General features: G+C 37.2%; 1 protein-coding gene across 3 annotated transcripts; it reads right to left on the bottom strand.

Moving 5' to 3' along the window:
- Positions 1–12,385: 12,385 nt before the first annotated feature.
- Positions 12,386–26,157, bottom strand: asb3 (ankyrin repeat and SOCS box containing 3). 3 transcript variants are annotated; one of them, XM_022670348.2, is made up of 10 exons: positions 26,014–26,157; positions 23,605–23,876; positions 22,094–22,252; positions 19,141–19,253; positions 18,893–19,025; positions 17,700–17,877; positions 15,045–15,251; positions 13,502–13,771; positions 12,840–12,973; positions 12,386–12,647 (listed from the first exon to the last, which is right to left on the bottom strand). In XM_022670348.2, exons 2-10 carry the CDS (start codon positions 23,801–23,803, stop codon positions 12,478–12,480), a joined length of 1,563 nt encoding a protein of 520 aa, XP_022526069.2. In that variant the 5' UTR covers positions 23,804–23,876; positions 26,014–26,157; the 3' UTR covers positions 12,386–12,477. The 3 variants fall into 3 exon arrangements, with proteins under 3 accessions (XP_022526069.2, XP_022526071.2, XP_022526070.2); XM_022670350.2 differs by having other exon boundaries at positions 26,010–26,117; XM_022670349.2 differs by lacking the exon at positions 26,014–26,157 and adding an exon at positions 25,030–25,945.

Genomic DNA, 26,157 nt, shown 5'->3' with positions numbered 1-26,157 from the left:
ACATCAACACTAACATTAGGTAAATTACACCCATAAAATATGTTACTCTCTAACTATTAATGTCGGATGAAAATCACCCGAATGCATGCCTCTTCAAAAAAACATAGATGGGATGAGGGAATCAACCATAACATTAATGACATCAAGAAGCCCTGAAGCTACAAACCCAAAATCAACACAATGAAAATCACATTAAAATTTGTGTGGGTTAAAAACACTCAGCGTTAGCGTTGTAGGGTTAATTTATGTAGATGGTAACAACTTGTTAAATCCTTAGGTTAACCTAGATTAACTTACATTAAACTATTTATTTTTGTCTTCTTGTCTCTGGAGTCTTACTAGTAGAGCTGCCTCTTTTTTGTTTATTGCACCATTCTAAGTACAATTTGTGCATGAAAAACCCAGGAGATCTGCAGTTCTAGACAAACTCGAACTTGTCCATCTGGCACCAACATTCATGCCACGCTTGAAATCACTGAGGTCACATTTTCCCCTCATTCTGATGGTTGATGTGAACATTACCTGCCTGAAGCTACTGTCCTGCATCTGCATGATTTTATGCAGAGCACTTCTGCCAAATCATGTTTTTTTTTGGTTGTTTGGTTCAGGCAAGACAGGGTTAAATGTCATCTTTAGTCTGACATGATTTTCACCTGATGTGCTGCCAGGACACGCCAGAAGAATTAATTCTGCGGTAGAATTTACACATCAGACGGACTGACACTGGGATATTTGTCACTGTCTCAGCTCAACCACACAGGTAAACAACAGCGGGACGGTAATTATTCCATTCCTGTTTCAGGTTGATTCATATAGATGATCAATAATCACATTAAAGCATACGGTGGCTGTATGACTTCTACAGTACCAGTGGCAGCTCAGTGCGACACAAATATATAAATAGATAAATAAGTCTTTTATAAAAGATATCTAAGAAAGTCTTCCCTGCTAGACGTGGTGGCACTTCTCTTCAGAAATCAGTTACCTGCTCTTCCTCTGTTTTAACTATTTTTCTCTTTTTGACCATTAAAGAGAAATATTTCTATTTATCCTCTTTTTCATGGAAAGGAAGTGAATCAGTGTATTCCTATGGGAGGAATATTTCAATTGATGTTTTTTGTAAACCCTCCAAATGACGTATATGAAAGGAAGCACAGAGGAGTGTGAGTGGGCACTCTGCCTGCGGCTTTCTGGGAACTTCTGCACCATTCTTGAGAAAATACTAGCAGCATCTCGTTAAAATATGAGTAGCAGTTGGCAAATTGACAATTGGCATTTTGCATGACACTCCTATTGTGCACACTATTGTGTGAAGACTAGTGCTGTAAATGGATAAAAAAATAAATCTGATTAATCACAACAATAGTCTACAATTGATCACAATTTATCACACTTTTTCTTCTTCTTAAGATGTTATTAGGTGATATTTAAATGTAAATAAAAATATCAATGTTAGATTGGCAAAATTAAGTTACATTTAAAACGTCTCAGGCTCTTCTGCTGCATTCCAAAAGCTGCAGAAACTCCAACAGCAGCAGCTCCAGGGCGTGTCCTCAGTGATTTCCTGAGTGCCCATTGGTCAGTTTCACACAAAACACACATAAAAATTGTGTCCCTAGTGTCTCAGGCCTCAGCAGATAATATTAATAAGTTTCATATGAAATTAAACACCCTACTTGGTTGTCTAGAGGCTTAAAAAATAATATAACTAGTTAAAAGAATAAAAAAATTTAGGGCCAAAAGGCAAAGTATTTTAATAATGATCCTGAAGCCCCTTAAACATTAACACTTAAGGAAGCAACACTAAGAAAAATGAAAGAAACCACGACTCAACAGGAAAACCCCTCCTCCTCTATTGCAATGTATGAATAAATATATAAATATACAATATCCCACCGACAGGGATGCCTATAGCATAAACATGTGACGCCTATGGAAGGCACTGAAGCACCTGATTGGAAACAGGCAGGATGCAAACACTGATGCGCATTATGTTGATCGAAATGGTGAGGCATGCTAAATTTCTCTGGAGAATAATTTTGCTCCCTTCACTGCTCAAAAAAGGACATCAACTCCCAAAGGAACATTCCTCCTCAAGATGTTATTTTTGTTCCAATCTCAAAGGCTTGCAGTTAAAGTTTATGAGGGATTGAAAATGGATAATTAGCATTTAAATGATCTGACACTTCTCTTTTTTTCTCCACTGCGGCTGTCACTGTAACCTTCTCTTTGATGCTCTTTCATCAGATAGCACTAGCCTGGGTTTGAAGCCGGGTGAGTGAGGGAGAGAGTTAGGTCTTGTAATGCTGGGGGAGGGGGAGACGGGGGGCATCGGGTCATCTTTATGGACTTAGCAGGGATGGCATGCAGTAGTGGGGGAATAAACTTGATAGGGAACTGAAGCTGTTCAAACACTGGGTTCAAATATGAGGTTAAAGCAGCTATTGAGCCTGGGGAGAAACAGTGGCAGAGTAACATTTCATCAGGGTCAATGTCGGAGTTGAACCAAGCTGGGCAGAAACTCTCAAATGTAAACACAGAGAAAAATGTGTTCATGCGATCATTTAGGTTTGTGGATGGTGGAGTGGGTAGATAGTGTGTTCTCCATAAATCCAGTCGAAACTAATTCTATTTTTTTTGCCTTCCTCTGAGTTTTTGGCTGCCAACCTTTCTAGTATGATTCCAATGGATGTTCAACCCTCAGGTCTTCCTGTTACCCACCACAGTTTATGCCACCTACCTCAGACTAGTTGCTCAATCTCCATTACCAATTATATCAAAGTTTATATGAACTCTATCTAGAAATTTTCCAACTGCTTCCACAGCAGGTGTAGCTCTTTATCTGAATACATTAGACATATCTGGATGTATAATGACTTTTTACCATTCATTTATAAGTTGTCTGACCAGAGGATAGGTCCCCCTCTTACATTAGCCTTGAAAGTACATGTGAGCCTTCCCATGGTTCCTTCCTCCTCCAGGGAGATTTTCTTAGCCTCCCTGGTTCACTGGAGGTTTTGGGTTGTATGTTCAAATGTTTTGTCCTACAACCACATTCCTATTTCTATAAGCACTGTATTAATAAATTTGACTTAATAAAAAAAACACCTGGATGTGCAAACAAGGTGTATTTTTAGAAATATGCACACTATTAACTGAAAACTATAAAGTTTATATATTAAGTGGCGGCACGGTGTCTTAGTAGTTAGCATGTTCACCTCCCAGCGCTGGGGTCTTTGGTTCAAGCCCCTATCTGGGTGGAGTTTCCATGTTCTCCCCATGTCTGCATGGGTTTCCTTTCATACTCCAAAAACACGCAGATCAGGTAAATTGGATATTCTAAATTAGCCAGAAAATTAGATACTCTGGTGTGTAAATGTGAGTGACCCAGATATGGATTGGCACTGTCTATTGGGTCAACTCCTCAGTGCCCGATGCAGTCCTCCAGGTGGACGGTCGTTCCGGTTGAGAGTGCGCTGTGTGCGATTGGCTGCTGCTTCTCACTGATATGTGTTGATTGTGTGTAAAATGTAATAGTAAGCGTCCTTGTGTGGCTATGTAACTGGAATTGTAAGTATTTCCAAAGCAAATTAAATGTTTTACTACTATGAATATAGTCATACCATCTCCAAACATTTCCACAGTAAAGTGAAATTATCTAGTTTTAAAGCAATACATCTTATTTCTTGCTCTGATAAGAATTTTTAGTCTTACTAAGCATTGTAAGACTATTTTACATATTTTAGAAATAATTATCTTATTCAGTCTTACTTAGAATTTTAACCTTATTTTATTTCATTTGAACTCAAATTAAACACAAAAAGTCACCAGTCAAGTTATTCTGATACTTGTGTAGAAATTTAAGATAGAAAATAAAATATTTTTGCTTGATTTGAGTCTCACTTCACTCATTTTGAGGCTATGTCATTGCTTATTTTAAGAATACTTTATAAGAAAATTTTGCTTATCCCATTTTTTTTTTTAATCTATTTTTTGCCAATGGATTTTTTTGCAGTATACGGTATTTCCGGGGAAGGGATTTGTCTAAGATGCACAAGTCCTGTGTGTAGCTTCACATTCTGGGTTATTCTGGGTTTAAACTGAGAAATTAACAAATACAAAGATCAGTTTGTTTTTACAGACTAAGTAAACACTGCACACTTGTTTAAATCACAAAACTGATGGTAAAAACTGATTGAGTGTCTGAGTGCAGCCTTAGTTAGCTAGATAATGTAAGCTAACATAACACCAAAGCCATGTTTCCAGCTAAATGAGACTCAGATCACATAGTAAGGACACACAGTCGGGTGAAAGATTTTGGAAGTGTTTAGAGACTCACCTTGTAGACTAAACCTATGTAGAGGTTTAGTGGCTTTGTCTTTTCTTCTCTTCTTATTCTTCTGCTTCTTTCTCCCTATTTCCAGATCACTGTTACAAATTAAGACAATACCAATGGACTGACTGACAATCCTGAACCTCAACATCACTGAATGTGTTTGAGATTACATTAATGTTGAAAAGCAGACATATATTTACCCTACTGCCTCTTTCATCTTTTCCCTACAGTATTACAACCTCCTACACTGTCGCCATGTTGGATATGGTGAAAGATTTTGGGGGTGTTTTGAAGCTCACCTTGCACCTTGCAGACTCCTATGTTCAGGTTAAGTGGCTTTGCCTTCTCTTCTTATTCTTCTGCTTAGTTCTCTACATTTCCAGATCGCTGTTAAAAATTAAGACTATCTTCAGTTTTGTCACTCACTAACAATTCATGACATCTTTTCACACTGCTTTATGTAATCAAATTGTACACATGTAAATTTACTTTTGCACATTCTGCATTTAATACATGACACGTTCACTCCATACCCCTTGTAATCTAGTTAATATAACATAAGTACTAAATAAATTTGGAATCACTTAGCTGAGCTGAATAGCCGAGATTTGTAAATGCTATGATAATTCCACTATTTATTTACTGTCTGTCAAGTTGGGCACAGACAAGCAAATCTATAATACAGCCACTTGAAATCTTATATAAACACTCTTACAGCTTTAGATCAGAAACCTAATCGTTTTCACAGTTGTCAATTTTTTTTTGTATGTTTGTTTTGTTTTTTGTTTGTTTGTTTGTTTGTTTGTTTTTCTCAATCTTTTCTTTTTTCTGTGTTTCTCTTATAATTTCCTTGGAGGGAAAGTACTTTTTTACTTTTCCTGCACAGTTATTGTGTTTGTTTGTTTGTTTATTTGATGTCACATTCTATCTGTGCAAATAATTAAAAAAAAAAAAAATAAAATAAAAAAAAGTACAAACTCTTCAGATGGGACAATTTGGTTAAACATGACAAACTATGTCTCGTTTTTAAAATACTACACCACACTGCCCACTATTCCACTTAGGATTTTTATTACACAAAGAACAAGTGTTCAGGTTACTAGAGGTACCATTAGAGGAGACTGCAAAATTCCCATTCGAAAAAGTACTTTTAGTCAGTCAGCGTTCTCTGTAGCAGCCTCTAAAGAATGGAATTTTTTACCAGTCCATATTAGAGTGATTAATACGTATCATGCTTTTACTAATCAGCTCAAATTGTGGCTTATTAATAATCAAATATGTGAACATTAGAGCATGAACCGCCGCCTACTGAATACTGAACATTGTTCTATATTGTAAGGGATGTTGTGTCGTATTGCTTGTATTGTGTATGATGGATTTTCATTTTTGTGTTATTTGTACGTAATTTATTGTTTTTATTTTAGGTTGCCATAGTAAGAGCTGGCCAGGGACTACAGCTTTTTACGGCTAACTCTAGCTTATTTACAGTTGTTTTTTTTACAGTTGATTAATGAGCATTGTCCCTGGCAACTAAATAAAAAAGAAGATACAAACACAGTTTATTTGTTTAAGATCAACCCTTTTTCCATTTTTTTGAGTTAAAGTTGAGCTATAGCGTCTGAGTGATTTGAGTTGTTGGGATTTAGGGTCTTGCTTTTGTTTGTGCAGTGCAACCTTTCCCTTTTCCTGGCACCATCATTTACATAGAGGGTGTGCCTTTCCTCCATTGCTCACAATCAGGGTGTAATTATTTCCCCTTTCCTCCTGTGTTCTGCCATCTTCTACACTGTGGTATATCAGTTAATGTTGAATTAAAGCTCAATTACAAGGAGACACAAATGGGACAGCAGCGATATTAGGTGGGCTGTGCTAATGTTAAGCTTGTTTCTGTATGTCTTATTCTATGGTTCAATGGCATTGCTTAAATAACCTACTGTAGTATCTTTATTTTTTAGGAATGAATGATATAGATTTTTTTCAGGATGGATTCCAAAGAAATATCTTTGCAATTGTCAAACTTCCTACAGTGTTTTATATGTTTAAATGTGATTTAAATTTAAAACCACACTGTACTGTTTAAGATCTCTCTTTGTCTGCCATGTGTTCTTCAATTTCCTTTGGTTTCCTACTGAGACGACTAAAGCCAACACAAAAAAGGAGGCTCACATAAACACAAAAAGGCTGGACCAAAAAAATACCTTTCATGGCTAGTCTGTAATTGCAGCCACTGCTCTCCCCCCACCTCTCTGCAGCAATCTCCTCCATCTCCTCTCTTGTCTGGCTCTGTGCTGCACTGATTAACACAACGTCCGGGTGATTGACTGCAGTCATTATTTAAAGGGACGGCTACCTCACCGGGGTGTTACAGATTTCTCTCAATCAGCAACTTCTTCACACATTCAGCAACTAGACCGCACCTGGAACCCCCATGTGAGGCGAGCATCAACCCAAACCAATTATTCCTCCTAATCTTCTCCTGTAAGTAATGAAGAACATGGGCACTCAGCTAAGTTGGTAGCACTTCAACACAATATTCAGTCCCTGAAGCTCTGCTTGAGAACGTTTTTTTTTTTTTTTGCCCCTCGCTGCCACTGCATCCACACCACACTGCACGCTCCACAAAGCAACCGCTCCATTAAAAGGGGTCATTTCCTCGGGTTACTTCAACTGCAATCTGCACACACAAATAAGCACACAATGACCTGTTCAGAGATACCACAGAGCAAAGTCAATGATTCAGGAAACTTGAAACATGTGACACGACATAACAGTAACTTACTAAAAGTATATAAGCAAAGCACTCAATGTGAGCCAACAAATCAAAAAGAAAAAAGTCTATACTTCTATTTCCCTGCACTCCCACTCTATGGTGCAGTGCAAATGTCAGGGGACACGTTTGAGTTCTTTAATTTACAGTAAAAGCACAATAAAGGTTAATATTAGATATATAATATAATTCAAAAGGGGAAAAGATATCAAAATATTAAAGGATACATGAACTAAGCTGCTGAAGGTGTGGATTTCTTTAATGGGGAGAATCAGGCGTCCTTTTACTTCACTGTCTTTTTTTAAAGTATCCCAACCTCCCACACTGTCGACATGTTTGTTATGGTCAAAAACATTCTCTAAACTACTACTCTGTTAAGTAATTTCTAATGAACCACAGGCCCATCATCAGGGGGAGGTAGTAGCCCTTAGCATGTTGGTAACAGCCCTTTAAATCATTTAATAGAATAGGAGAACAAAAAAAATCAAGAGTTCAATCATGTTCAAACTACACACATTATATAAACATCAACAGAAACACACAACTTAAAAAACAGTAATAATTCAAGGCAAATAAAACATCATTAGTTTGAGACAATGTAGCTGTGGGCATCTGATTCACACAATTAGCTACCAGAGATGGAGAAGTCACTGTAGTTTAAGAATGATGACACTTTCTCAGAAAAACAAACAAACCAAAAAACATTTGTTAATAAAGTTAATGCCTTCTTGTGATAAATAGGTGGTATGTGAGGTGGGAAAAGTTGAGAAAATTTGTGGCAAAATAGAACCCATAAAGAGTGAAAAATCGTCCTGAGCTCAGCTGATGTATGGAAGCACTAGCTTAGACTGAGACTGAGACAGAATTTGGCCAAATGTTGCTCATAATCAGCAACTAGAAAGCTGGCATGGAGTGATTCCTATATTATACTTGCCAAAATGGTGGTGTTGGTACAAGCAGTGTTGGCCAACTGCCATACCATACCCTCAGCAGCCAAGGTGTTGGTACATGTGGCATGTGAGTGTTGTATTATAATTGGTAGCCGGGGTGTGGGTACATGCAGCTCGGTCCGATTGTCATATTATACTCTGCAACCAGGGTGTTTGTACATGTGGCTTGGGCTGATTGTCATATAATACTTGACAACCAGTGTTTTATGTACATGTGGTTACATGTGGTTACATGTGGCTCACGCCAATTCCCATTATTATACACAGAAACCAGGGTGTTAGTACGTAAAGCTTGGGCCGATTTCTATATTATACTTGGCAACCGGGATGTTGGTACATTAGGGCTGCAACTAATGATTATTTTGGTAGTCGACTAATCTGGCGATTCATTTTCCGATTAGTCGATTAGTCAACTATTAATTCGCCATGCCCTCCAACTCCAACTGCTTGTTCTGGTTATGGTTTCTGTTTCTAGTTTTTAAATTTTTTTTTAAAGCTTCAAAAAAGATAGAAACTGCTAAACATGGGATTTTAATACGCGGGAAATGTCCAAACTATTGCCCTTAGAAAACGTGTGGAAAGTGTTGATATTTAGTGGAAAAATATGTAAAATGTTGTGTTTGGACACGTTTGGAGACGTAGGCCGAGCTGATTGTGAACTGTACTTTGTGTGGTGCCACAAATTAACGATTAGTCGACACTGAATATTTGGAGTCGACATTTTTTATAATTGACATTGTCGATTATATCGATTAATCATTGCAGTCCTATGGTACATGCAGCACTTGGACCGGATATGAGCTGGCACCAGAATTGGGCCTAGATTGAAACACAGAGGTAGAAACGGCCCAATGCGAGCGCTGATATTTGAAACTGAGAAAACCATGCTTTGTATAAATAAGCCTTAAGACCTAACTCTCCGAAGAGCAAGAGACGCTGTAATAAAGGTAACAGTCTTTATTACATCTGCCTTTAATCTGTCAACACATCCAGGCACTGGGGTAAATAAGTAAACCTGTGAGGGATTTGGAGTTCTCTGAAATGTTGGCAAACAGTTCGCCTCTTCAGGCAAATCATTTAGCGGATGTTTCCCATCAGCGGGTCGCCAGGCAACGGTGTCCTAGTGATCCAAATCCACGGTGAGAACGGGATAATGAGCTGATAAGGGCATCGGGTGCAGAGGCCACATTTCACAATGAAACCAATCCCAGCTACACACTGTAGAGAAGAAAACACCTACACAAAGATGCTGGAGAGCAAAGGGAACAGAACCGAGTCATAACCTTCACATTCACATTTTTTACAGTCTTTACCCATATAGAGATTGTGGAGGCACAAGGAAGAATTCTAGGTGCCAATATGGCTTCAAAACTACATTAAATAGTCCCAGCTGTGTTGTAAATCAGCGTGAGCTGGCTGAGTTAATTCAGCAGGCAGGGATGAGGAAGGTGCACATGCGCTTTTTGTTACTGCGAGCATTTTTTTATGGAACAAAGCATCAAGGAAACAGTGGAAACTGGCTGCTTACCACACTGTGTGAGGATACTGCCTGGGAGCCTGACTCTCTGTACCTCAAAGATTCTTCTAGCATGCAGGGTTCAGTGTCCTGCTGCATTCCCCTGGAATCAATGTACTTCACAGCGTGAGGGGGTGTAGAGCATTACACAAAGCAGGCGGCGGAGTCAAATATAGTGAACTGCCTCTGAGGCCTGGTGTCAGAGTGGCTTTTCAGAAAACTCTGGCACTACATTCTAACGACGGATACGTTTTACATTATGCATCTTTTTAGACATCAATTATGTAGACTACATAACCTATTCTAGGCATCCCTTCTATGAATCAGGGTCACATTTCAGGCAGAAGCCCCTGCCGCAGAGATAGAGCCAGTGACTGTAGAAGAACATGGACAGTGCAACATCTGTCAAAAGTGAAGCCACCACTAGTCTAGTGCTTTATCTGTCGGGCTGCAGTGCGAAATACTTCGCCATTACTACATGTTTTACAAGGACAAAATGGAAAATATTGCTCTTAAGTTTCTTCTTTAAGCTGTTTCCATCTCTATTATCTAATTTTAACAGTTAGTGCTATTAGTCATGTGCTAATATTGGTACATTTTATTTTCCCCCAGATATTAGTTTTAAAAAACCTTATTCTGCTACATTGTAAAAAGGTGGTGTCATAAAGTCATTAAAACTCTGTATGAAGTAATTTCTTATTAGTTGTTAGCCAGCCAGCTAACATAAGTGTAGTTAAGACATGCTGGATTCAGTAAGTGGTTTGGACAGTGGTTTGGACATATTTTCCAACTTTTAATCTCAATTGTGTGTTCTGACTCTATAGCAGCAGTTTAAGGATTTAACTGGATGGGAGTAGCTGAGATCCAGGATTGTATAACTCAAATGTAATGTAAACTGTTTCACAACAAGATACATTAACAGCACTTTTACTATTGAAACATTTCAATTACAGAAAAAACTTGGTATTCATTGGAAAATCCATTTTGTTTCTGGGTTTAAGATGTTTGTCTGAAAAAAGGAGGTGGGTCTGCCAAATGATGTAGATGTGAAGGAATGCTTATTTCTACCTTTGGTCTCAACTGCACAGACTTTTTGCAACTTTAGCAATATGGCTGATGATTTGGCTTCATTTCTATAGAATGGAAAGAAATGAAAGCACAGAGGCAATGTTTTTTTATAGTCATAGGCTAGATCTATGTGTATTTTGGGGTCTTATCAATGAATATTAAGCATCCTATGAAGGGATTAAGTCTAGTCCTGGAGACTGAAAAAATGCAGTCCAGGACTAGACTTAATCCTTGTCTAGGAAACAGACCTTAATGGTCCTACACTAAATTTTCTTTTCTAATGGAAATCTCAATTCAAAATGCTGAGTAATTCCAAGGCTAAGATTAATCCCTGCCTGGGAAAATTCCCCAATAATATATGTTTTCATATGACTATCAACTACTAGTGCTATAAACTGGGGAATTTCAGAGGGCAACATATTTCCGTTACCTTTACAATGACCTCTAAAGCAAGGTAACTTTCATTTAATACAAAGTCTGTGAGTTAGAGACACTGAAAGAGAGAGAGAGAATGAGAAACAGAGAAAAAGAGAAAGAGAGAGACAGACAGAGAGACCTTCAACTGCATCTCAAAAGCCTGATTGCAAATCAGTGCCTTAACTGTTGGACCAAAGCTTACCTGCACTACAAGGGGACTTTAATGCCCGTGATTGCTGATGCCTTGCATTCAGGGGATCTCCCACAGAGAGGCGGCCTGATTGTCCTCCGTGTTCCTCAGCCTTCACTTTACTCAGAATTCAGAAAAGCAGGATGTGGGAGTTGACATGGCTCCCATGTTCAGAGTGCTCTAAACTGCCTCTCGCTGCAAAATCAAGGCTGAGGCATGTTCTCCCCCTGCTGTTGGCTGCGGGAATTTTTCTTGGATCTACCTTCAATGAATTTCCCTTCTCTTCTCAAAAGAAATACAGACTGTGCTCTGCCTTTGAAACAGCTGAGCACTGATCAAACAAGGATCCCAATTGATTCCAATTACATTTATCAATGTACCAGTGCACATCTTGCCACTTCACATATGTTGTAGGGGGAGAAGAAAAAAAAACAAGAGCCGTGATTGAGGACATCATTTTAGCATAAAGAGTGAGCATATGTCCCTCAAGCACGCCATATGCATTAAACATACATCACGGTGCATGTTGAGCTTAAAATATGCAAAGGCACAGAGCTTGGATGTATGAATTAGTCAAAGAAAACTGCGCTTTTGAGCAGATGTGAAACTGGATGTTGATCAAATGCTTTAAATTCTGTGCAACAGCCAGCCCGTGGACAAGGGGCTACGGGGCTACAGACGTAACATAACAGCAGCCTTGTGGCACGAAATAAATGATGCTGCTAGCTTTTAGCAGCACGTACTGCACTTCCACGGAAAAATACTGTAAAAGAAGGAGAAGGAACAAAAAGATGACAAAGAACAGATACGTCCCTGGCCGAATGGTCGTGCCTCAGTCCATAATTAGCATTGGAACAGAGTATGCGTCTTGTGCTTGTGTGACCTTGGAGGCAGATAGAGAGGGGAGCTGCTGAGAAGAGGAGAGGAGATAACGAGGCAGACCAAAGACATGAAGCAGAGGTGAATTTCAACTCCAGCTCTGTCTGAGGGCCAGCTGTGTGAAAGGGGGGGTGAACTCTATAAAAAAGATAGATAGAAAGAAAGAAGTGATATATAAAATGAAGGAACTCATCCTTTTCCCCCTCATCTCACCACATCTTCTGACTTCAGCGTATCCAATGAAGTGAGAACCACAGTCCAATTTCACAAGATGGCTATTAAAGTTTTATTAAAGCTATGTACAAAATACTGCAGTGGAACCAGCGAGATAACTTAATTAGCACAAACTGTCAGTCAGGCGGCCGTGTAGGTGTAGGCACTGGAGATATCGCTGAACTGGAGGTAGTCCTGCAGCAGCGTCGGAACAGGCAGCTGCTGAACAAAGGAGGATTTAGACAGAGCATCGCTGCCCACTGCAGCTCGCACTGCCAGTCTACACAGATGAGTCAGAGCAGGAACACTCTCTGGAACATAGAGAAAAGCCATTACTCTACCATGGCAACAGAACCATATAATGTATGGAGCTCTTTTACTGCATATACGTGTGTGAGAACCCCTTATTTAAGTGCAAAGGTAACATGATCTTATGAAGAAAGGACAAGGAAGATTGAGTGTTTTGAGTTTTGAGGTTTTTCGTTTGTTAAAACAGTGTTTACCGAAATGCTTCTGTGGGGTCCAAGTTCCCTCGGCTCGACGGCGAGCGAGAATCTGAAGCATCGTGGAGGGCAGAGTCTTCCAATTAATAAACTCCAGCAAGAAATTAAGCACCCTGGTCTCTGCCTCTTCAAGCCTGCATACAATTAAAACACCACAGGGGAAAACACTACACATGAGGAGGAGGGGTAGAACAAAATTGCCTCTTAATTTATTTCACTGTAAAAGCAAACAGCACTTCTCCTGCGCCCCCTCAAACTTATATAACACGATGTAAATAAGATCAGTGAGGATTAACATAAATCTAAGATGTGAAAAAATACTCAAAATCATGTAGAGATGGGTAATATGACGATATTTCATTGTAGTATGATGAATTTTCTTACTGTATCAACAACACACATATAAAGAACATCATCAGTGCAAAAAAAAAAAACACTGACATTTGTACAACAGCTGTACATTATCTTACAGTGAGCAGCATAATAAATGCAGTCTCATTATATGAATTGTGGTATATTTTGAAAAATAAAAGTCACTGTACTTTATGGGAAAGCATTTGAACAGATTTTGTGAAATATTGTGTGAAAATATTGTGATAAAATAGTTTTTCTCTATATTGCCCAGCCCTAAGGTCATGCTCGAACTCCCTCCCGTTTCTTACATTTTATGCTGAAGAAGCAGAGTAGGGTCCAGGCCTGCTTTGAGCAGCAACGGGAGCCAAAAGGGGGCACTCTGCATTTCTTTCAGTGCTGTCTGGACCAGCTCTTTCAGATGGTCCTCCTTAGGGAGGCCGGCATGCTCCAGGATCATTGGCAGATGTTCAGGTACATTTCCCTGAAGTGCAAATACATATGTGGGCATCATGACGTGCGCCCCAGCAGCGAGCAGCATCTGAGTGATCTCTCGACTCTGGTGGCGTTCACTGTCAGAACTAAGAAACAGAGAAAATAAGACATAACGAGATGAGAAAACCTTGGTGTAAGACTGATACTGTGTTCCATTTAAGTCAGAAGTCAGATGTTGACATTGTACATTGTAATTTCAGCATAGTGATAAGCTTCACAAGTACTAACATACTTGGATTTCCAATACTTTTTCAACTGCAATTCATGAATGATCATATAGTAGACTCTATGTATCTTTAGGTAAAACCATTAATATTTATTTATCTAATTATTTGTTTGTTTTATGCCTTATAACTGTCATTTTTAAGCATAATTATGTTTATTATCTGCTGTTTTTACTGACCTAACATTGTTAGCATTATCCCAGGTTAGCAATGTTAGCAATACCAAAGTCTTCATTGGCAACTCAGCTCACTCGGTTGCCACCGGGCAGTTATATTCCCACATACAAGACCAGCCTCCTATCTTTTTGAGTGTGGAAAGACCAAAATACTTTAAATGAAGGTCTAATTACAATTTCAGCAACATATTTCATATTACTGATCAAATTTGAAAAAAAAAAAAGTTTGGCTACATAAAGCACAAAAACAGAACTTTTTTTTCTCTCTCTGAATAGTATGGCTACTGTGCTTGTGCAAATATCCTCAACAAGGCAGGGGTGGGCTTCCCCCACATGTCCAAAACTTTGTCCTTTAAATGTAGAAAGTGCTGATATTTAGTGAGGAAATGTGTAATCTGTTGTGTTTGGGCACTTTTGGAGACACATGATAAGTTGAGTGTCCGCTGTACTTTGTTTAGTGCTGGAAATTAACTCTCTGAGGTTTTATTTAAAACAGGTGGAAGCACAGATCCACCAATTACAGATGAGAGGCAGACGCTGAAGACACAATTCCACCAGTAAGACAAGGCGGGAGGCAGAAGATGAATTCTCTGTGCTGCATCACTGCAAAGATATTAACACAAGCATAGGGATACATCAAATTTGACATGCTGGCGAGTTAGTTGACCGCAGAGGGTTAACGATTAGTCGACAATGAACATTAGTAGTTGACAAAATTTTATAATCAACACTGTTGATTATACTGCAGCCCTAACAGACAGAAGAGCTAATTAAATGTACAATACTACTACTTTCACTACTTTTGGGCTTTCTTAGTAGGAAATCCAACCAATAGGAGCATTCCAGTTAAAATTGCCTACTTGGAACTAGGAAATTCTGAAATACTAGCTCAAATGGAACGTAGCATGAATAACATCACAAAGAAATGATAAAAAAAATATTGTGTACTGTGTCCATACTTCCAAGAGTTGCACCACAGTGTCATTTCTAGAGGACAGCAGTAGTCAAACTGCCTGCAGTTCTGGGCGTCCGGGCTGTAGCCTGCTCTGAGCAGCGGCCGAAGACTGTCCGCTTGACCACTGAGCACTGCCAGATAGACAGGGCTGACCTTTTCTTTACCCTGATCGCATTCTCTGCTCGTCACAGGGATCAATTTCTCCAGGATTCTGTAGGAAGTAAGAAATAACAGCGAATAAAGGAATAAAGAGGATGAAGATAAAAACAACAATAAGAAAAACAATTAACATCCTTTTTTCCCCTACAAAGACTCCAGTAGGATTCTTGGACTCATCACTGCAGTTGTATTGCAGGCTTTCAAGTCCCTTCAGCTACATACAAATACAAGTGTAAGAGTCTTTTAGCAAAGATCTGAGTTTGCCAGGAGACCACAGAATAACTCTTGGCCAGGGGAAGACATGTCCCACTGCTCAGTGCCCCTGACTACAACACTTCACATTTTATCCATTAAAAATGCAGGGCCTGTGGCCCAAGTGCTCTTTTGCCTTGGATAGTTCTTGAACATGTACATTGTCTTATCAAATAAAATATCCAACCAACTGATATTTTAATATTTTTCAATAATTGTCAGGGTTCCTGCTTTTTTTACTCTGATTAAAACATTTAAAAAATGTTTTAATTAGATAAAATAAGAATCATTTATTAGTCCTGCCTTGGGAAAAGTTACATAGAAATAGAAATAGAAAGATCAAACTACGTATAACGATATAAAAATTGCTGAATATTCTTAGATCTCCTTATAACTGCACATGAAAAACATGTATTGCACATTGGTATGGTATGTTTAAATAAATTAAAAATATTAATATATTATAGTATGTGTAGAGCTATTAGGATTAGCCTTTTCTTATTTGCCTTGTTACAATCTGTGTATCAGTGTTTATTATGTTTTTTATGTTTTCAACTGACAGTTTTATTTTTATTCTGTATGTTATTCATTTTATTGTACAGTACCTTTTTTTTTTTTCTTCAAAATTTGCATTTCAAAACGTATCAGGTCTTCAGCTCAACTATGTGTGTATGTACAGTACAGAGCTGTTTTACACAATAAAAATGATTCATTATAGATAACCTTTGACCCGTTCACATGAGATGCTGAGCCTAATTGGCTGGCACAGAATTTATAGCATAAAGTAAAATTTTGTCTGAATTCACCAACAATAATGTAATGGCTAAGTAGGCCTTCTTATTCTTTTGATAAATTCTATCTACACTTGCAGAAGTGCACAGTAAATTTAGTTTTGACTCATAGCCATTTTGTTCCTCTTGCACTGAAAGCTGGCAATAAAATTTCACTGACGGACTGCAGGATTGTCGTGTTTAATATTTTATTTGAAGTCTTTAACTCCATCTAAAGCAATCCTTAGATGCACAGCAGCATTTGGCATTTTAAGAAGTAACCAGACATCTATATTATTTTACAAAAGGCTGATGGTCCAAAGCTTATTGGTTTTAGTTACGTGCCCTTCTTCAATTCTTTATTCTGCCTTTTTAAATCAACTGCAAATCTAATGCTGCCATGTTTGCATGCAATTAATGCGTCCAAGACAATTCACATAAAGGAAAATAATACGAACAATTTAGAAACAAAAAATAATAATATAAATTAAACTTAACTTACATTACGCTCTTACAAGTAGTGTTTAGAGAGATCAGCACAAAAGCTTATGTGACAGTAATTGGCAGCTTGTTTCATGAATTTAGGACATATTTTCTATCCTGTCAAGCAGACTGAGTTTTTACAATATAGATTTACAGTCACTAACAGTGCTGAAAAAAAATTGGATAACACTGATGAGAATAAAACTTTTTTAAAAAAGTTCTGAGTCGGTTGGATGAAAGGGAAAATTTGTACTGCTGGAGTTTGAGCAGAATGTGGTATCCTGTTGAGCATGTCGTCAATTTCTTGACTGACAGACAGACACAAGTTCATTCCTTACAAGGAGTAACTTGTTTGGAAGATGTTTCCGAAACACAGCAGCAGCTTTCAATGACTGTCAGCAATTCCAAAAACAAACCTACAGATCGAAACAAAAAATGGCCGTCCATGCTAAAAACTGGAGTGGATGTGGGAGATCAGACATAATTTACGGCATCTGTGTTTAATGAAGAGGATAAAATACTCCTAAATAAGTAAATACCAGGAATTATGGATTTATTGGTGTCAGTTCCACAGAATTTAATCACCAATATTCTTCACTGCAGGTTTACTCTATTTATTAGATTAGTGCCACAGCGTGAAGTAATGAAGTCAAATTAGGGAAATTAGAGCACCTATTTCTCAATAAAATATGCATATTTCAAGCCATGTATTGACAATGTACTGCAATCAAAACCGATACAATATATTGCAATAATCAATATTTTATCCCACCTCTTACCTTGAGGTTTTTCGGCATTGTGAGCCTTTAATCTCACTTATTCAGGGATGCAACATCTTTCACCTCTTCCTGTCAATAAGTTCATTATAAATAAAAGCAAAACCCCTTAATCTTAAATCAGTATTTCTATTCAGAGAAGCTTTATAAAAATGAGCCCCAGTAAAAGTGGTCACAGACTTGTTTCTGCTGCATGCAATTCACTTCACTTTATCTTACCTGGGGTGGCAAAACTGGGCTGCAGCATGAATAGGAAGCTGCCACTGATCTTCGTTGCAGTAGATGTTTGGATCAGCCTTATGAGACAGAAGTAGATCCACACAGGATAAATGTCCCTCTTGGGCAGCAATAAGGAGAGGGGTGGCCAGATCCTTCGCCTGGCAATTTACATTTGCTCCTACAGCAAATAAAGGTGAGTATCAGTCAAGCTTAAAAACATAGTGAGGTGAAGGGAAAAGCTCTTCCTAAGCCTCTCTACTGCTTCTGCAATTAACTCAGCTATACAGTAGAGGTGTGCGATATGGCCCTAATACAAGAACACAGTATTTCAGAGCACAACTGGGCAATATGAAAATAATTTATTGTATTGTGATATATTTTTAATATGATTTTTGATACACATTTGAATATATTTTGGATTTTATCAGGGCTGTCCACACTAGCCAACTGCAGATTTCATTACAGACAGTGTAATTAGTCCCGTTTAGTTAGATGAAGTGCAGCACATTTTAAATAAAAAAAAAATTGCCGTTTAAATAAATGGTAGTATTTAGTAGTATTTCATTACCATTTAAGAATCTGCCAATACTAATGCATTCTATCTGCACGTCTTTTAACAGATCACCCAACCATTTTTCAAAGTATTTTTACAAAATCAGTATTCTTGACAATTTAGTAAAAACATAAATAAAGAAAGAAAGAAAGAAAGAAAGAAAATATATATATATATATATTTTTAATAATGAAACAAAAATTATGTAATAAAATAGTGTAAAAAAAATGCAGTATATTTATTGCATGCAAAGCATAAAAATATATAAAAATACCCATAAAGCTTCACAGTAAATATCAATATAACTTAAAAATATACTGGTTTCAATAAAGAATATCACTATTATCAGTTTCTAAAATGATGTTATTTTACAGTAAGTACTTAGATTTGGCACACTCCTATTATACAGCAACATACATAGTAGAAAAACTTGACATCAAGCCATGTAGTACTTGAATTTGTAAAAGCAGCATTGTACATTAAAGCAGAGAAAGGAGATCTAAACGCATTGACACACCCTAATAAGCTCTCTCCATGCGCTAAGGGAACATGCTGTCACTTCATATTGACCAGAGTAAGCACTGTGAGAAAATGTATGTAGACCTGCATGTTAAGTTAATGATTAAAAAGGGAACCTCACCAGCATTTGCGAGGACCTGTAGACACTCATGACGTCCATACTGTGCAGCAACAAACAGCGGCGTGATCCCATAGTCATCCACAGCCTCTAGCGAACACACGCCCACCAGGAACTTCACAATCTCTGTGTGACCCTGGGAAAGTGTCAGGAATGACTTTCATTCAGCTTCTGCTTTCTAGGTCTAATAATTCAGTTGTTTACTATGTGACAAAAGACTTTAACAGTTCTAGGAGGTCTTCGGTCAGCACCTTGTAAACTGCCTGGTGGAGACACGACCAGTCAGAGGTGGAATGAGTTCCATTGACCTCAGCTCCTTTACTGACCAGCAGCTTCACCACTTCCATATGGCCACCATCCACAGCTTGCAACAAAGCAGAAAATATATAATATACAGGATATATATAGAAACATGAAATGATACATGACTAAGATGATAATTGTGCATCCTTTATTGGAAAAACAGCCACAATAGTTTTACAATCTACGGACATGATCTTAACAATGTTTTCTGGCCTTAATACTCCCCATTAACATTATTAAGTCAATAATTTTGTTTAAAAAAACTGCTGTTTAATTGTATTTTAATTATTTAGGATCTTATATTCCCTTTCCAGTACCAATAATTGGGTGATTCTCACGAAAAACAGATTTAAAAGAGTTCACACTTGAAAAATTTCAAAAGGCATTTGAATATAAAATTTCTTTTTGTTATGCAAGATTAGGGTCTGAACTTCTTAGAAATAATTTCTTTTTTATTTTATTAATTTTTTCTGTATATTTTGCACCATTTTAGTCAGTCAGAGCACACACATTCTCAGTACCGCAACATGATAACACAGAAAAGATATGGTTTAAAAGTTACACATTTGTTACTTTTTAAATAGATATTATTAACAGTTGTGCTCATATGTGTATATAACCCAGAAAATATTATATTTATAAGTTTCCCATTTTTTTTTATTTTATGATTTGTCTCATTACCGCAACAGATTTCATGATTCATGTCCTGTCTTTTCAGGATATTTAACTGAAAAATTACATGTATAATTACTTATTTAGTACAGATGACCTATGAAGAAATACAATTTATCCAAATACCATTATGAGAGTCAATGTTTCGGTAATGAGAGTCATTACAAGGATTCCTACTTAATTAACAATAACACTTTACACAACAAACACAGAGTGTGAATGCTGTGAATAAATAACAAATGTACTTCTTGAGTTTTGTATGTAGTAATATTGAACAAAATGTGGCATTTGCTGTTAAAAATTATTCTCAGTAAGACTCAAGCTGTGAAAATATCCTATTTTGAACTGTGTATTTTAATAAAACAAATTTCAACATACCTCATTAGACATAAATTCCCTAAAACTTTAAACATCACTGTATAACTAAATTGAAATGGAATGTTTAAATACAAAATAAGTAATTCAACATCTCATAAAACAACTTTTTTATTAAGTATTAATTTCATGACAGATATAAACATCAACGTACAACTGAATTGAAATTAAATATTTAAGTATGAAACAAGCAATTCAACATCTCATCAAACATCTTTGTATGAAGCATTAATCTCATGAAAAATGAAAACATCAATGTGCAACTAAATTAAAATTAAACAAGCAATTCAATATACATCCAATTTGTAATACAATACGCCTCAGGTGCGCTGTTTGTGTTTAGCCCAAATATCAGGCAAAACACAGAAATGCCTAGCAGAGGAGGTGACCGGCAGAGTGACCTTTTCCCCAGAAAACTTTATAGATGGAACATAGAAGCGGTTTTCCCCGGCACAGTTCATGGTGTCCACCTCATATTGGTCATCTGCAATCTGTATTTTAGACAAAGAATTTTAAGAGTGCGCCATCGACTTGCCTCTCCAGCACTCTTTTGAAACTGGGTCTATACAAGCCTGACACTGCAGTTTCCATTGAAAGTAGTGACTTGAAATAAATTTTACCTGTGTAACTACACCGGGGAACAGATTATTGTCATATAATATATAAATTTCAACAACTTTTATTGTTATAAACTGTTAATAAAGGTTGTTTCATGAAATTTATATATATATATATATATATATATATATATTTTTTTTTTTTTTATCTTATTCGGAAGTTACATGGGTGTCACTGCCCTGCTACATAAATCTGTTTAGTATCTGAAATTGCATCATGTATTGTTTTATATATTGTTTTTTATAAGTAAATAAAGGCTTTTTTATGAAACATATATATATATATATATATATATATATATATATATATATATATATATATATAAATATATATAAAAGTTCATGTCACTTAAAACATTAATTTCTCATTACTGCAACAGTGAATCTCTCTACCGCAACAGGCCTAAAATTTTCATTTTTTTAAACATTAAAAACTAGCTGTTTCAGTAATGAGAAACAAAAAGTTGTGTATGCTCGCTGACAACCAAGTTTTTAACATTTATCTGGATAGGTATAAAATTAGGTGCTTACCTGGTAGCCATCTTGGGTGTCGTAGTAAAAGGTGTCCCCCCTTTCAAAATGGCTGTTTTTTTTCTGTTCCTTGTGGTCTTAAATGGTGCTTGAAAATTGTTGCGGAGGCTGAGAACATTGGTTCTGACCAAAGTTATTTTTCTAAATATTTTCTTTTCTTTTACCAATGAATTCCAAGTAATACATTTTATTGACTGTAACAATTTACTTTATAAGATACATTTAAGTTTTTTGTTATTTATTTATTTTAAATATTAAAATTGTATAATTGAAGAGCCGAGATTCAGCAATGGACGCGTTGCGGTACTGAGAATTTCACACTAAATTATAAAAAATACATCATTTAAAATATCACAATGTCTTCTTTTAATCACTTCCAATATAGCCTATGATGAGATGTTTATAAACCAGTGTTTCCCAAATTGATAGCATTTACCTGTTCATCACACTCCTTAATGCCACCTCATTAGTCTGATTTCGTGAGAATCACCCAATTACCCAAGAGCTACGTATTATTACCATTTTCTACCTTTTAAAGGGTGTAACTGCAATATAAAGATATCATTTTCCCAGTAAATCAATGGAATAAAACTTTTATTTTTTCAAAATGACAATAAGATCCTTTATCACAATAATTTGTGGGACAATATTTCATCCACAAAAAACAGTTATTGTGACAGGCCTAGTTAAAAATTTCTGATCTTACCTGCAAAAAGAGGGCAGGAGAGGTCGTTGGACATCTTATTAATATCTGCACCTCGCTTTAGTAGTCGGTTGACTACTTGGACGTGTCCATTTTTTGCAGCGAAATAGAGAGGTGTTTCAGAGTTGTGTGTCAAGGAGTTGACATAGTTTTCACAGCTGGCTATTAAGAGAGAAAAAACAAATGTCAAAAATAGTTTATATATATATTTTTTTTCCAATCATTATATGAGCCACCTACACATTATACCTACTAGAGCTGCAACTGAATTGGAAGGTAAAAAGTGGAATCAGTTTGGTCTATACATGTATTGTCTTTAGCATAGTCATCGCAATGTGAGCATGTGCAACAGTCACAGGATCCAATAAAAGGGATGCACCAAATACTTGTCATTCAAAAATATTTGGTCAAAAATCGAAAATATGTTTAAGTTATTTCATATACACTACCGTTCAAAAGTTTGGGGTCACACTGAAACGTCCTTATTTTTTAAGGAAAAGCACTGTACTTTTCAATGAAGATAACTTTAAACTAGTCCTAACTTTAAACAAAACACCAGTGTCAACATCTACAGTGAAGAGGCAGCTGCGGGATTTTGGGCTTCAGGGCAGAGTGGCAAAGAAAAAGCCATATCTGAGACTGGCTAATAAAAAAAAAGATTAAGATGGGCAAAAGAACACAGACATTGGACAGAGGAAGACTGGAAAAAAGTGTTGTGGACGGATGAATCCAAGTTTGAGGTGTTTGGATCACAAAGAAAAACGTTTGTGAGACGCAGAACAAATGAAAAGATGCTGGAAGAATGCCTGACGCCATCTGTTAAGCATGGTGGAGGTAATGTGATGGTCTGGGGTTGCTTTGGTGCTGGTAAGGTGGGAGATTTGTACAGGGTAAAAGGGATTCTGAATAAGGAAGGCTATCACTCCATTTTGCAACGCCATGCCATACCCAGTGGACAGCGCCTGATTGTCCTACAACAGGACAATGACCCTAAACACACCTCCAAATTGTGCAAGAACTATTTACAGCAGAAGCAGGCAGCTGGTATTCTATTGGTAATGTGGCCATTTATTTACTAATTTTATGAAACTTGCAAAAACAATGTTCGGTGTGTGTATTTCTTCAATTTTGGAATATTAAGGAATGAGGAAATTTCACGACTGGACTTATCAAACCACAGTACCACGCTAAATTTAACAGAGTTCCTGAGAGCAATCCATTCTTTCACTTTTTGTAGAAGCTGTCTGCAGGCCTAGGTGATTGGTCTTTTACACCTGTGGCCATGGAAGTGATTGGATCCTGAGTTCAATGATTTGGATTGGTGAGCAGGCAATATAGTGTATATATGAAAAAAGAAAATCAGTGCCTCTTTAGTTAGTATGGGAAAACTCATCATTACACCCCTGCAGTGTTACTGCTGAAGTAAAACTGACAGGAACAGGTTTAATGACATTGTGAATAACCATTCTATTTAGTCAAGATAGAAACTAATAATACAGGTTGGTGTGTCTCACCAGCAGCAGTGAGGAGAAGGCGAACACACTGCGAAGATCCTGCAGCTGCAGCTTCGTGTAAAGCGTTCCAACCCCGGTTATCCTTTACATCCACAGAGTAACCTCTCCTCAGGAGCCTCTGGATCTGCCTGCAGTCTCCATGTCTGGCCGCAACGGCTATTGTGGAGCAGGTATCCTCATAACGCTCAGTAAAATCCATTTATAACGTTAGTTAAGCATTGATTTAAGACAATAAAAGACACAAAAATGTGCCTTAAACACACAGTAGTGTCCTAGAAAGGAAGAGAGATAAGAGGACAACATAAGTTACTTATTCCTTTAGATCTAAGTTACGGCATTTAAGGTTACGATATGAGAGTTAATGGTCATAATACGCTAAGTATGTGACGCTAAGTAAATATGACTAGTATGAAGTTTGACAGCTGACTATAACTATACAGATAGGTAGCTAGTTAATTGAGTTGGAAGTTAAGTTAAGCACGATAGCCAGTTAGCTCGCTACCCTACGTAGCTTAGCTAGGTCAGCAAGGTAGCAAAATATGTTTTTAGTTAATAGTCATAAAATACACTAAATATGAACTAGGGTTAAATATGCCTAGTATGAAGCAAGTTTGACAGCTAGATAATCTATACAGCTAGCTAGCTAATTGAGTTGGAAGCTAAGGTTATGTAGCATTAGCTAGCTAGAAAGGTGGCAAAAACATTTTGTTATAAAATTGAGTCATAATATGCTAAATATGGGGAAATATGTCTAGAATATAGCAGGCTTGACAGTTAGAGTTAGAAGTTGTGGATATGGATATGGAGTTAAGTCATAATATGCTAGCGTTTTATATGTATGAAAATATATGACTAGCAAGTTTGACAGCTAATTACACAGCTAGCTAGCGAGCTAATTGAGTTGGAAGCTAAGGTACGGTAGAGCTAGCTAGCTAACGTAGGTTACGTAGCATTAGCTAGCTAGAAAGGTAGCAAACAAATGTGTTATAAAATTGAGTGAGCTGAGGTAAGCTCGCTAGCTAGTTAGCTAGGTTAGCTAATTTGCTATCTAGTTAGCAAGATAGCAAAATATGGAGTTAACAGTCATAATATGGTAAATATGAACTAAATATTACTATAGTATGAAGCAGGTTTGACCGCTAACTACACAGCTAGCAAGCTAGCTAATTAAAGCTGAGGTAAACTCAATAGTAAGTTAGCTAACAGTTACATAGTTAGGTAACATTAGCTAGCTAACTCACAATTCAATCTTTTTGTCACATCACAAAGTAGAGATGTACATATGAGTGAGAAACTTTGGTGCAGGTTCCCACTAGTATGCAGAGAACAGTATTTACAACAGAGTAGAATAATAAAATAAAATAGAAATATACAGTTAACTTTATACAATATAGTTACACAATAACATTACACATAATAACTTACACTATAGACATATAGACAAAAGGCATTGCACGGGCATACGTTGAATATGACTGAATGTATAAATGTGCAGATATCCAAAGTATAAAGGTGCAGGTAAAGTTACACATTGAGTTGTGTAACTAGAAAGGTAGTTAGCAAAACATAACGTTAACAGTCATAATATGCTAAATATTAACTTTACTGAATATGACTAGTATGAAGCAAGTTTGAAACCTCACGCTAACTACTAACTTAGCTAGCTAATAGAGTTGGAAGCTGAGGTAAATTAACTAGCTAGCTAGCTTACCTAGCCTACGTAGCTTAGGTAGCTTATTATATAATGTCAGGAGTTATAAAATACGTTTAACATAAACTAAATATGACTAGAATAAAGTACGTTTGACAGCTAGCTACGCAGCTAGCTTGGCCAGCTAGCGTTAACTATCCTAGCGTTAGCTATAAAGTGACAACTAGCCAGCTTTAGCTGAGGTTAGCTCACTAGAAAAATATGCGTTTTAAACATCACAATATTCTAATAACTTAGATATTTAGCAAAAATTACTAGTATGAACCAAGTGTTCCAGCTAACATTAGCTTGCTTAGCCAGCTAATGGCTGAGTTCTGAGTTCCCCTTGACAGCTTGCTTGCTAACTACTAAAGCTAGCTAGAAAACACAGAACACTAATATACGCCGCCTAGGTAACCGAACTAAACACAGTACCGGTTAGCTAACTAGCTAGATATACTAGCTAGCTGGCTAAATATTAACATACATAGCTTGTTAGCTAGTTAACCTAGCCTATGTATTTCTAGCTGCCCACAAACTGTATTACCTAGCTAACGCTAGCTAGCTAGCTTGTTTACTAATTCAGCTGCCTGTCAGCATACACAGCGCTGATATTTACTGAATAAAAGAGCCCCAGGAAGGTTAAAGTATGAGCTGAACTGGGACCAGCTGTATCTGCACCTCTATAAAGCCTCATTCACAGTAAAGCACGTACTCACAACTGCTCTGTGATCAGAACTGCAGCCACAGGTTAAACCAAAACAGTAAAACCCGCCGTCAAAACAAGCGTCTTCTTCTGCTATCGGGATGAGTCGAGCACATCGCCACCTAGGTACACAGCGATCCCATCTGCGTGGATTACC

The sequence above is a fragment of the Astyanax mexicanus genome, chromosome 15, assembly GCF_023375975.1.
Source record: "Astyanax mexicanus isolate ESR-SI-001 chromosome 15, AstMex3_surface, whole genome shotgun sequence".
Taxonomy (NCBI): Eukaryota; Metazoa; Chordata; class Actinopteri; order Characiformes; family Acestrorhamphidae; genus Astyanax; species Astyanax mexicanus.
This window is presented reverse-complemented; position numbering and strand designations above follow the sequence as displayed.

What these genes read in the sequence shown, in the direction of transcription:
- asb3 (XM_022670348.2), bottom strand. Translation starts at nt 23,803, where the DNA reads ATGGATTTTACTGAGCGTTATGAGGATACCTGCTCCACAATAGCCGTT. An exon ending in CTCCTGCCCTCTTTTTGCAG is followed by an intron (nt 19,254 to 22,093) that starts GTAAGATCAGAA and finishes CTTTGTTGCAAG; the next exon opens with CTGTGGATGGTGGCCATATG. An exon ending in CTGCTTCTTCAGCATAAAAT is followed by an intron (nt 12,974 to 13,501) that starts GTAAGAAACGGG and finishes AATTGTATGCAG; the next exon opens with GCTTGAAGAGGCAGAGACCA.